This window comes from Triticum urartu, unplaced genomic scaffold (assembly GCF_003073215.2).
Source record: "Triticum urartu cultivar G1812 unplaced genomic scaffold, Tu2.1 TuUngrouped_contig_6978, whole genome shotgun sequence".
In the NCBI taxonomy this organism is placed as follows: Eukaryota; Viridiplantae; Streptophyta; class Magnoliopsida; order Poales; family Poaceae; genus Triticum; species Triticum urartu.
This window is the reverse complement of record NW_024117783.1, coordinates 24,128-37,133: the sequence shown is the minus strand read 5'-3', so window position 1 is coordinate 37,133 and position 13,006 is coordinate 24,128. Positions and strand designations below refer to the sequence as shown.

Below are 13,006 nucleotides of genomic sequence, written 5' to 3'. Positions count from 1 at the left end.
AAGCTTTGTCGCGAAACTTTCTCATATCTAATTTCCCGCAACAAGAGCTTTGTTGCGAAAACCCGTTTTCTCTAATTTTCTGCAACAAGTCCCCTGTTGCAAAAACTCTTATTCTCTAATTTTCTGCAACAAGTCCCCTGTTGCAAAAACTCTTATTCTCTAATTTTCTGCAGCAAGACCCTTGTTGCAAAAATTTAAAAGACATCTCATGATGCGCCTAATTTTCTGTAACAAGACCCTTGCAACAACATCTCCGACCGCGTCGTGCAGTCTTCACTGCCGCCGTTCCGCAACAACATTGTTGTTGTAGAAACTTGGAGTGTGCGTGGACGTAAGGCGTTGTGATGTGGTTGTGTCTAGTGTTGGTGGTGCCAGGACGGTGGTCGCCCAGAAATGCGGGGGTGGGTCTCCGATCCATACCTGCTGGAGTCGACGGCGGCCAACGGCCAACCCATCATCGTCGCCACCGCGCTGGATATGCCCCGGTCGCCGAACGCCGCCGCCCTCCCAAATCCAGAAGCGTCGCCCTCCCAGAGACATGAGTCAACGGAGGCCAGCTGCACGACTGCTTATCCTGAAACAATAGCTCTGTTTCAAAAAATGAACGTGCGTGACACGGAAAGCGAGGCCGTTCTCGTCTGTCTGGTCAACAAGCGATCCGACGGACACGGAGCCGGCGGATGCGCGTGCGAGATCGGTCGGCCGAAGGTAAGCTTTTCCCTTTGAGATAGTTTTTTTTAGGTGAATTTGACATAGTTAATACCACCACTTGACAAGGAAGGGGCCTCACAGTTCGGTCCAATGACACCAAACCAAACACGGCGCCATTGTTTTCGAGGCCCAGGCCCATCTACTCCTGAAGGCAGGCGCATCGGAACGAAGAAGCGCAGCCGCGCCGCGCAGACAACACCACCCTACTCCAGCGTCGACGCCGTCACGCCGCCAGCCCGCCGTCCCTGAGCAATGGAGTCGAGGAAGCCGCAGCGCTCCGCTCTCGTCGACAGCTATGTGGTAAATCCTCCATCCTTCCCTTGGATATCCCAGCATCTAGCTCGCTACCTCCGCGGATTTCGACTAACCCCCTCGCCTCGCCTCCCCTCGCCGTCGACGCTCAGGTCCCCGGCGACGTCATCCTGGACCTCGCCGACATGACCAACCAGACCATCAAGCTCGGCGCCGGTCTGCGCCAGGTAAAACATCCCGTGTTGTAAAGTGGGAATCGGCTGCCCCGTCCGAGGTTTAGGGATTAGGGTTTTAATGGGGTTCATTTTGGGTAACGAGGCTTACGGTTCATTCGGGGGGCTCGCAGGATTGTGACACTATCCAGGCAACTAGTGCTGGGAGGCTTCGACTGTCCAAGCCCAACAAGTACTGGGTGGAGAACTCCCAGAAGAGGGTGAGTCCTCTGGTTTGCGCTCATAGATGCTTTTTCACACTATAGAAATTGTCCCTATGTAGGATATTGTATCTGTGAATTTTATCTCTGCTTGAAAGAAACCGTTGTAGCCACCATATGCTGTTTTTTCATGCAACTATTTTTTCTCACACTTCATGCTCATGGTTTGACTGAAGGAAATTTATGCTGATCTTCCTATGTTGTGACCCTTGCTACCAATATCACTAAACTAATGTGGAAGCCTAAGTGCCACTATTGTGGACCAGGTCATGTTAATACAATGCTATGCAACTTCCAGCACTGATGCACACTAACATTCATTTGGAATTGTCATGGACTCATAGTTACCTTTCAAGTATGCAGTGTATATGTATTGTTCCGGCCTTTGTTTTGGATCAAGTTTCAACTCTTCATTGCTTGAGCATGTTGATTTCTCTTCAGCTTTTCCAAACACAGTTAATCAGTTTGATAAACTCCAAACATTACCTTGTCTCCCTCTGTAAGGGAGTATATGAGATTGTGCATAGTATGCTTTTTCAGTATTCAATGACTGCCTATTCATACAATGCTTGTTTTTTTGGCAGTATGTACCTTCTGTAGAAGATACGGTTCTTGGTATTGTAGTTGACACCAAACCAGATGTAAGTATACATTTGCCTTTAGAAGTACTTCCAGCTCGATTTCTAGTCTTATGATCGCTTTTATAACCATCTTATTATAGATCTGATGACATCCTCCCTGTTATTACAATTGAAATATACTCCCTCCGTTTCTAAATATGAGTCTTTCTAGAGATTTCAATATGAACTACATGCGGATGTATATAGACATATTTTAGAGTGTAGATTCACTCATTTTGCTCCGTATGTAGTCTATATTGGAATCTCTAAAAAGACTTCTATTTAGGAACGGAGGGAGTGTATCTAAAGTCAAAATGAGCATTCGCGAATTTTACCATAGGGCGATGACCAGAAGCATAATTTTAAATGTTACTTTAATTAATTTATTCTGCATGCGTATGATGTGTTCTTATGGATTCTTTCCCTTCTGCTGAGTTGGATTTGGTTATTCCAGAACTTCTTGGTGGACATAAAGGGGCCTAATTTGGCCTTTTTACCAGTTCTTTCATTTGAAGGTGGTACAAGGAGGAACATACCAAAGTTTGAGGTATGATATTGAGTCATTAATGGTTGTAGAACCTTTCCTTCCAATTATAGGTTATTTTGTGTGAAGCGCACAGTGCTGTTCTGCCTTTATTGGCCATCAAAGAAGGAACCATTTTTATTAGTTACTAGGAAAATGCCCGTGCATTGCAACGGGGATACACTAATGAAACGGGATGCCATGATAGAAAAATGTTGGCATGGTAGCAAAATTGTGGAAGAAAATGCTGCACCATGGCAACGAAAACGGGTCGTAACAGCAGAAAACCATCAGTTTTGTAAGTTCCACTGACGTGCTCGTGCTCCCCATCTTCCTTCGCCTTCGACGCTCGCACAGTCGCCGGCGTTTGAATCCGTCGCTAAGGCAGCTTTTATGCGGTCCATGCAATTGTTGATGCTCTAGCTCGCCATGGCCTTTGCCAGTTGGCCATTCGCGCCACCTCAGCCTCAATATGGACTGAGCATCGCCGCCATCACCGTAACCTTCTTGATTCGTATGGGGATGACGGTCATGGCTGCGGGTTCAAGTGCATTGAAGCATTTATAGTATATCATCCGGGCCCGGGGTCTAAACAGCGAAAACCCAATGAAGTGCATACAACATGGAAATGCAACATTTTAACTTCTAGTCGCTATTAGTTTTGTATCTACCCTATTGAAATGCAATATCCAAAATCCTAGTTCTTTTTCTTTAGTATTACTTGGGCTCATTTTCGTAGTCTATTTTTTTCCTTTAGTGTTGACTGAGATAAAACAAAGCGAACATATGCATGGACATGCTTATGAAATCGTCTTTCCGTGCATTGTCCTCTGGTTCCGAGTACACCTTCCTTCTCGTTGAAGTATGCTGCCAAGGTCCAAAGTGCTGTGGTACCAGTAGCCGCCCACCTGGCCGTGGAACAGGCCCATCATACTGCACGCCTCCGAACTTGGTGACAACTGATGACAGACGGCAGCATGCGTGGGGCTCCCTGCAGACTGTTCACCACCTGGGAGCCACAGATGTGGACCGCACATCCGACGCAGGTTCCGTTGTGGTCATGTGGCGAGGCTCCATGCAGATCTCGTGGTGGTCGCATGGCATGGCACGTATGTGATTTTTTAGGAGTCTAAAAATGATGGCAGGGAAGGCGCTGCAGTCAAATTATTTTTCTTTGAGTAGCTATTTGGCATATCATATGTTTTTTCTTATAAAATTAACATGAATTCATTGATTGGATCAAATTATTATGTATCTTAGTAGATACTGAAATCTTACATGGTGCAATTTTTAGTTTTTTGTTTATCTTGTATGGAGCGCATACGTTTTTAAATGATTGTTTTTATGCAAAATATAGGGTTTGATAATTAAATTTCGAAAAGTGTTGAGCTGTTTTTGTTTGTGATGCATTTTTGTCATTTTTTGGTCAATTTCACTTGTTTGTTGATTCCGATCCGTCCTCAGTCGTTACATTGAAATAGCCGCCCCGTTATGTAGTTTCAGATTCATTACATGCACTCAATGATGTTTGTGTTGTAACAATTTGTCAAATACTGGACGCGGGTGTTATACTTAAGTTGGGAGTATATGCCTTAAAAATATGATCTCAGCTTGTAATGATTCCGAAAGGTTGCAGTTTCTGTGCCTAATATTCAGTTTCCTTCCTTGAGCTTGATGCATGCTTATTATAAATACTTACTGTGTGTTTTCTCATGCAGATTGGTACATTAATATATGCCAGAATGGTGAAAGCAAATAGCATTATGAATCCAGAGCTTTCATGCATGGATGGTAACTTGCTAATTTCATAATTCAGTATTTCTATGAGTTTCAAAATTAGAAGTTAAAAAATACATCATGTTGGGAATCTTGGCTCATATGGCTGTAAGATCTTGGAGTACAGTGTTTTGGGCCAAACTGTTGCATATTTGTTTCCTTGTACTGCTATCCAAAATATAATGATATGGACTATCTTTTACAGCAAGTGGAAAAGCTGCTGAATTTGGTCAACTGAAAAGTGGTTATACGTTTGAAACATCAACTGGCCTGGCAAGAATGTGAGATGAATGCATGCCATAATCTTTCAGTAATGTGCTAGTATTACTATTCTCCTTCATATATTTATTATGTTGATTACTTGTAGGCTTTTAAGTTCCCCAACATGTCCACTTCTAGAGGCCCTTGGGAAAAAACTATCATTTGAGATAGCTGTTGGACTGAATGGTCGAGTATGGGTATGCTTCTAATATAATCGTGTTTTTCTTTCTCTTTTGAAGACTTGTAAATTATTAATGCATGTTGTGCTTGTTAATTGCTTATATACCCTATTTATGTCCTGTAGGTGAATGCTCCTTCGCCAAGTAATGTCATTGTTGTATCAAGCGCAATAAAAGAATCAGAATCTTATAGTCGCTTACAACAAAAAAGCATGGTGGAAAAACTCCTGGCTAAACTGTCATGATGGTAAGTCAGCACATAGTTATTCAAACTTATAACGTGGGGTGGCACCCCATTCTCATTAGTCTGTACTTGTAAATACTCCCTCTGTATCAAAATATAAGACATTTTTTGACAGTCAGTGTTAAAACGCCTTATATTTTGATACAGAGTGAGTAATATATAACCAGTTCTTTCTCCTTGGAAAATGCATTGCACTGTGCTGAATTTTTGATTGCTGCAGTTCTCACTGAGCTTTATGCATTTGTCAACAGTGCACCTATATCATTCATCCTGCATAAGGTGAACAACAGGACAACATCATTTTACATGTTTCAGAATTTATACAATTATTAAATAGACTTTTGAGTGACGAATACATAGCTTCTACATATGGTCAGCAGCATGCGAACCATTTGGACACTTAAATGTAGACTTCTTGATCGCAAATGTTAATTCTTCCTTTTTTTTTCTTCACTGGATCAATGGACACCGAGACATAACTATTGCTTCATCATGGAGCGATATCATAATCTATTCCACTGGGTTAAGGAGGAGATTGCACTGCATGTTTCATGTCTGCTGTTGTCGATTGAGAAGTGTTGGAAAATTTGACTGCATCTTCCCTTGCAGGGAGCAGGATATAATCAGGCACTGTAAAAGGATTCTGAATTATTGTTTGTCAAACGCCGCAGATGATTCTGTAACCGGAAAGATGGCTAGTCACTAGCATGCACCTTAGCAAGGAATAGTAGATGGGATGGCATGTAAAATAGACGCGTTAAAGTGGTTGGTGCTTTTTGATGATGTAGGGGTTAAAGCAACCGGTTGATTGGTAAACATTCTAAATGACCGTGTGGATGTTGTACTTGCGGATACATGGTTTCTTAGTTATGTAATATGCTACCGTAAGAGATTTGCACAAGGCTGCGTGTGCTGCTCTACTGAAAGATGATTGATGGATATGACTCCTATATTTTATAAATTTATAGCGTGTGAAACTATCACACTGAGCTCTGTAAGCAAGATCAGGTGAAGTCCTGCTCAATGATATGGTGCATGATTTCACGTTTCCTGACACTAAAAGGTAGCAGAACTGGTTTGTACCGACACACGCTCCCGCGCCTGAGATGCAATCCAACGTCTCCCAGGTGTGGCTCTAGAACATTTTGCAAAGAAGCCCCTCAGAAGTTTATGAATTGCGTGCAGGTACAGCAGCCTTTTAGATGCGTTGGATCTGAGATCAACGGCGGTGTCAGCTGAAACTTTCCTGCGGATCACAAGCGCGCAAACGTGACGCCTCCCGATTCCCCAACAAACTGTCCACCCTCTCCGTCCCGCGCTGCGCCCGGCACACGCAGGTCGGCACCGTCGCACGCCAGCAAACTGTCCACCCTCTCCGTCCCACGCTGCGTCAGGCACAGGCAGGTCGGCACCGTCGCACGCCAGCAAACTGTCCGCCCTCTCCGTCCCACGCTGCGTCAGGCCCAGGCAGGGCGGCAACGCCGCACGCGTCGACACGAGCCGACACGCAGACACGGGACACGGAGTCCCAACGCACCGCGGCGCCGCCAGCCACGGCGCTCTCCCTTTGATGCATTTTTGCTTCCCGTCGGCACCTTCCGGGCCTCGGACTTGTCGTCCTTATCTCAAAATCATGTCTCGTTTTTCTTTTCCGTGCGACGGGCGATGATGTGTATGGCATGCACGGCCCCTCTGACGGCGATGTGTGTGTGTACGCAATCTCGTTCTGAAACCGGCTGCGGCTTTCGATTCGCGTCGCGTCGGACAACACAAGAGCATCAGCATCACGCGCCCATCGTTTGCTCGCCTTTCCCCTCCCCTCTCCCCCCTCGGCTTCCCCTCTCGGCTCCAGCAAAACTCCTCCAGTCCAGACTACACCCGGTGAGCGCCCTTTCCCTCTTCCCCGACCTCCCATCCCTTCTCCGTGCGTTCGCCGCTGCTTTGCCCTAGCTGGGTGGCAGGCGGCCCACGAAATTCTTGGACAGAGAGATTAGTAGATTTCCCGGCCCCGGCCGGGGGAAGATAAGGATAGTCTCCTTCGGCGAGGTGGTAGCTTGTCCTTTTTTAATTTTCTTTTTGCTAACAACGTGGTGGCTTGTCTTCGTACATGTTTGGTAGTTCGGTGGTTGCTGGTACTCCCTCCGTTGTTCACAAATAGTGTAAGATGTTTTGGTCTTTTGATATTTCAATATGAACTGCATACTGACTGAAATGAGTGAACATACACACTAAAACGTGTCTATATACATTCGGTTCAGAAAATAGTTAGAATATCTTATACTTCCTCCGCCTGAAATTACTTGTCACATAAATGGATGTATGTAGACATATTTTTAGTTAAGTCCATTTCTATCCATTTCTGCGACAAGTAATTCGGGATGGCGGGAGTATTTGTCAATGGAGGGAGTATGTCGAGCTGAGCTGATCCTTAATCAGACTAATTATTATGTACTCCCTCCGCCCGGAATTACTTGTCATGTAAAATGGATGTACCTAGACATATTTTTAGTTATAGATACATCCATTTCTGCGACAAATAATTCGGGACGGAGGGAGTAGATGGTTACATTTTTGTTCTTCTAAAGCAATATGTGGCCACGGCCACTACTGTTACCCCATTGATCGTGAGTTTGAGGCTTTGATCAGTGGTGCATGTGACTGGGTTCATGGTCTATGGCAGCACTACTTTATGTGTTTTAGATGATGTTGATCATTCTTTATTAGGATTGAAAAAAGCAAATCTGTTTAGTTTGACTACCTGATGCTTAACGCCACGTGCTGCTGCTGTTGAGATCTCCTGAAGCTGCTACATTTTAAAATAAATGAGTAAAATGCTGCCACTCTTTTCTCTGTTCCTAATTGTTTGACAATTCTTGATTTCTAGGTTGGAATTAGGCCCCACTGAGCGCCCCCAGCCATGAGTTGCAGGAGGTATACCATACCAGCTAGTCTCTTATTTTTCTTTATCTCGACTGTAGTTCTGCTACAATTATGAGTTCATAACATTTTGACATGTGATGCTCATGCAGATCTGAAAACACTACCAGAAAATGCAGGACGCGTTCAACACGTGGTGAAACGATGTATCTACATACTGCAGATGCTAAAAAGATCACCCACTACCAAGCTAATCTACCAACAACAATGGATCGCGATATCGGCGCCTACCCTGTGAAGCACCACTTTCCGTCTCCTATAGTTTCTTGGATAGAAGACCTTTCTAGCTTTGGCGATGTTCCTTTTAGTCATGATACTGAATACGTGGATGATCAATCAACACCTTCATTTGGGCAGTCTTCTGCATCTAGCAATTTGCATGACATGCAAATAGTACGTTCTGTTTTCATTTCTAATCCCCTTCTCTGAGTGTGTGCTCTTCCTTGGAGCATGTGAAGACACTCAAGTTTTAGATAAAATTGCTGATGTATGTGTGTCTTGCAGTCAGTGAGATTGACAGACGAATTCATGGAACTTGCAAAGGAGAATACAAGCAATAATCTAGAGACCTGTGGAATTCTTGGTGCTTCATTTGTAAGTGCAGTTGGGAGAAGAATTAGATACCAATGTGACCACTGATAGTCTTGCTATATTCACATTTGCGTCTTAATTTATTTTACATTTATTTGCAGAGGGATGGAACTTATTATGTGACAACATTGATCATTCCAAAGCAAGAAGGAACTGCTCACTCAGTATGTCAGTAACTGCATGGTTAAAAAAAAAGGCATTATGTTGTTTAACTTGTCATTTTACCTTTCAACATATCATTTGTCATCTTACTTTAATGTGTCTTGCTTCCATTTATCTATCTGAATCTGCCTGTTTCCAAATGCAGTGTCAAGCTTCTAACGAGGAGGAGATACACGCCGTATTATCAGAGCAGTCACTTTACCCTGCAGGGTGGATACATGTAGATATCTGAACATTCCCATACTTCATCGAATTCAGTTTTCTGTTGGTTTATAATATCAGTGTATCCAGTGTTTAGTGCCAAGTTAGGGTGTGTAATCTGACTTTCCTGTCTTCTGATTTGAAACTAGCATTATTTAAAAAAATATATCACGGGAGGTAAGAACATAAATATTTTAAGATATATATTCATAATGGTTACCATTGAATATCCACTGTTACTGTTAATAAAAGCATGAATACAGCCTCCACCACTTAATAATATACTGCAATTGTGGCCATTGCTGCAGCCAATTTAAAACTATTGTGTTTGTCAATTCTAATACATTTGAAAGAAGATTGTGAAAGAAGATTAACATAAAGCACAATTAATACCAATATTTTTCTTATAGAAAACACACTGAACTTAGCAGCATGGAATCCATCTTTTTTAACCAAAACTTGTTACTTGAGCATATGCTTTCTTAGCGTGCTTAGATGCAGTAACTTCTGTAATTTAACAGTTAAGTCAACAATTGACATTTTGCTTTGTCTTTTCCAGACTCACCCTTCACAAACATGCTTTCTATCGTCGATCGATTTGCACACTCAATTCTCTTATCAGGTATCTAAATAAGTTTTGTTGATGTTTATGAATTAAGGATATTGCTTCTTTTTATGAAAATCCTAGTCTCATATACCATGGACATCCTCCATGAAAAAATTCAGCTAGAAATTATATTTGCCGAATCCTTCAACCACTAGAGTAGCTAACAAATATGATTTTAATCTGTATGCAACAACGCACATTTGAAACTTTTGAGTTATTGGTATTGGTACGACAGTGCCATATCTGATGATCAAACCACTTAAGGGGCTTGTATGCTGCTAGGCATAAAATGTATAAAATAATAAGTTCGCTCTCAAAATGCTGAATAGAAACAATCACAAGTTCACCAATATTAACTCCAAAAGGCACCATGTCATCTGCAAACATGGTCTATCCTTTATTGAGTAGGGGTTGACTTGCTGTCACTTGTTAGGCCTTTGAGCCGATACTTTATCTTCAGATGGGAAAAATCACATATTGTATGGTACACGGCCTAAGGCATATCGGGCTTAAGCTGCATCAGTGCTTTAGTTGAACGTTGTCACCTAACTTTATAGCAGGGTAGACCAGCCAAGTTAATGCAAATTTACAGAAGCATGACCTAACTGAGTTAGTGTGATTGTTGTGTTCTCCCTGGTTTGCACTAGCGAGCCAACATTGATAAAAACATGTACGCTTCGTTTGGATGTCTGTATTGAGCCCACTGAATTGAATTGGGATGCAATACCAAATTAACCAACACATTGAGATGCAATACCAAATTAACCAACACATTTGGATGCGCGGTGGGAGACGGCTGGGGGTTGTGAGGTGGGAGGTCACCGCCCTCTTCTGTGCTGCCCCTTTCTTCGTTTCTGTTGGGGGCAAGTGAACCGGCACCTTTTGCGGGAGCGAGACAATTGAGAGGATTATGGACCGTCTCTAGCTTGGTAACAAGGGAGAGAGCATGCAATTGTGAGAGTAGAGATCAGAATTGAGGCAAGTTTCCAAGAGTCAATGCGGTGATCATCCATCCAAACAGCCGTATTGGAGTCTAGACAACACCAATTCACGATTCCAGGGTCAAATACATACATCCAAACACAGCGGTAGTCTTATCTCAGAATAGCTGGCTTTGTGTAACAATCTGTGGGGAGCTCACACTAATCCACGAGTAAACAGTAAGCATGGCAAAAACGGTATGCATCTCATACCGATACCTAAGCATGTGAGCACATACAATACATAGAACCGAAACATTCTCGCAACCCGCGGCGCGCGCGTCGTGGCGAGGCGGGCGGCGGAGGAGGAGCGGGCGTGTACAACTCCTATTTCCAAGCTCCCAATAGCATGTGATGGAGCAGCCCTTATAAAGAGGTCTTACTCTTCTTACTGTAGCAGTATGGTACTAAACTTCCCACACTTTCCACCACTTGCCGTACACATGCATGGGCCTTAGAGATTAACCAGGGATTATTGTCTTATATGGGCCTAAGCCCATCCATAATCCAACACTTTCATGCAGTTATCACTTTTTTTACATAGAACTATCAACTTTATGCAGGTCATGCTACCAGAAGCTGTTGCCATTGTTGCTGCTCCCACCGATCCTACTAGGCATGTGTTTTCTTGCTTAAAATTAAGTTAACATGCAGTGGCGAGTCATTCATTTTATTGTTATACCTAATTGCCCGCGGTGATGCCACCTGGCTAGGCATCACCTGGCTAACAATATCGTAGAATAAAGTCTGAAAGTCTTTCTGCTGTTTGCAAACCTTCCAGGAGCTATGGTATATTCAGGTTGACAGATCCAGGAGGCATGGATGTGCTCAGGGAGTGCAGTGAGAGTGGGTTCCATACTCACCGAGAGACGACGGATGGCGGTCCAATATATGAAACCTGCACCAACGTGCATTTCAAACCTAATTTGCGGTTTGAGATTGTCGATCTGCGTTCTGGTGCGTGACCAATCCGGCATACCCTCTGGCATACTGTAATATGTAAGTATGTGATGTGACGCATATGCCATAGATGATGATAGATCTTACCGGTGACTGTTAGTCAGCTTGATGGGCGTGTTAAAAAATGGTGTTACCAACCTATGATGTCAACTATTCCCTCCGTCCCGGAGTAACTCTTAACTGGTCTGTTGTAATGTGGTGTGCCTGAAAAAACAGACACGCTCGTCTAATGTATTTTATGTACTACCCCCTCCATTCGGAAATACAAGTCTTTTTCTTAAGATTCCAATATAGTCTACATATGGAGCAAAATGAGTGAATCTACATTTTAAAATACGTCAATATTCATCCGTGTGTAGTTTATATTAAAGTCTTTAGGAAGACTTATATTTAGGAACGCAGAAGAAAGTAGATAATTGCCAGTGCGTTGCAACAATATCATGAATATTTAACAATATCATGAATATTTAAGTAGGTTAGCATGTGATGTACCTGCTCCTCATGTTAGTGTGATTTTGTAAAAATAATGGAGATTTTTATTCGCTAAGCATTTTCTTTATCAAAGAACACAATAATTTAGCATATAATATTTTGTGAGCACTCTTACGACAAAACTGGATTAATGGTTGTTGGATGCATAAGTAGTATCTCTACTTGGTGTAAAAGATTTGGCTAGCATAAGATGAGAAGTAAGCTTAAACATATTGGAGATCCATGACAATATAACTTATATTCGGATATAAGAAAACATAACACATTATGTTGTTTTCCTTGTCCAACTCACTTTTTAGCATATAATATTTTAATGAATGCTCACAATAACAAAAGAGGTTCAAGATAGTATATTTATATATAAAATATTTTTTTATTACTTTCTATTAATTGCAACAATGACTAAACCTATGTTTGTGAACTTCCAATAAATTTCATGTGACATACTCCTTATATGTGAAGTCATCATCTTTCATAAGATTATTATATAATCTTTTTATTTCTTTTATATTATTTTCTTTTCCAAGATCAAAACAAGAGAGCAAAGCCCTCAACTCAAAATCACTCTTTATTATATAACTCTCGGACTTGATTACATAGATAGATCAAAGCAAAACTAAAAGAGTAGATCATACTAAAACTTTTATTCTACTAGATCAAAATATAACCAAAATGATCGAACTAACATAAACGATAAATGTACAGATGTGATAGTGATACGATACCGGGGCACATGCCCCAAGCTTGTCACAAGCCAATGGGAGTGCCCATACCCATGTACTCAAGTCTCCTTCTTCGAAGATGGTGATGACAAGGTTGATGATGTGGAAGGCTTGTCCTCTGTCTTTCAAGGCATAGGCTCACCATCGTAAAAGGATAAACGAGTCTCTGAAATTCTTAAATCTGCAGCCAAACTCATCCTTTTAAATCTGTATTCATACTCACAGTTTTGGTTTTGCATGTCTCAATGGATTGAGGGTGTTGCATCACCTCCGGAAGGTAGTGGTTGATGACCTTCTCGTAGAACTTGTCCTTGGGGGCTTTTGGAGACGTTATGTCGATCTAGATCTGTCAGAA

At 42.3% G+C, this 13,006-nt stretch overlaps 2 protein-coding genes across 6 annotated transcripts; both read left to right on the top strand.

Annotated features, from left to right (window-relative positions):
- Positions 1–810: 810 nt before the first annotated feature.
- Positions 811–5,979, top strand: LOC125531347 (putative exosome complex component rrp40). Of its 2 annotated transcripts, XR_007293163.1 has the most exons (11): positions 811–1,011; positions 1,116–1,190; positions 1,310–1,396; positions 1,981–2,037; positions 2,471–2,563; positions 4,258–4,330; positions 4,521–4,596; positions 4,683–4,773; positions 4,881–5,002; positions 5,220–5,278; positions 5,609–5,979. XR_007293163.1 is itself a non-coding variant. In XM_048695765.1 (10 exons), exons 1-9 carry the CDS (start codon positions 964–966, stop codon positions 4,998–5,000), a joined length of 720 nt encoding a protein of 239 aa, XP_048551722.1. In that variant the 5' UTR covers positions 811–963; the 3' UTR covers positions 5,001–5,002; positions 5,609–5,979. The 2 variants fall into 2 exon arrangements, 1 of the variants encoding a protein (XP_048551722.1); XM_048695765.1 differs by lacking the exon at positions 5,220–5,278.
- A 672-nt stretch (positions 5,980–6,651) lies between these two features.
- Positions 6,652–11,726, top strand: LOC125531346 (AMSH-like ubiquitin thioesterase 2). Of its 4 annotated transcripts, XM_048695764.1 has the most exons (10): positions 6,652–6,880; positions 7,118–7,158; positions 7,884–7,930; positions 8,029–8,329; positions 8,441–8,530; positions 8,629–8,691; positions 8,835–8,909; positions 9,450–9,512; positions 11,041–11,093; positions 11,259–11,726. In XM_048695764.1, exons 3-10 carry the CDS (start codon positions 7,917–7,919, stop codon positions 11,440–11,442), a joined length of 843 nt encoding a protein of 280 aa, XP_048551721.1. In that variant the 5' UTR covers positions 6,652–6,880; positions 7,118–7,158; positions 7,884–7,916; the 3' UTR covers positions 11,443–11,726. The 4 variants fall into 4 exon arrangements, with proteins under 4 accessions (XP_048551721.1, XP_048551719.1, XP_048551717.1 ...); XM_048695762.1 differs by lacking the exon at positions 7,118–7,158 and having other exon boundaries at positions 6,653–7,045; XM_048695760.1 differs by lacking the exon at positions 7,118–7,158 and having other exon boundaries at positions 6,659–6,880.
- Positions 11,727–13,006: the final 1,280 nt, after the last annotated feature.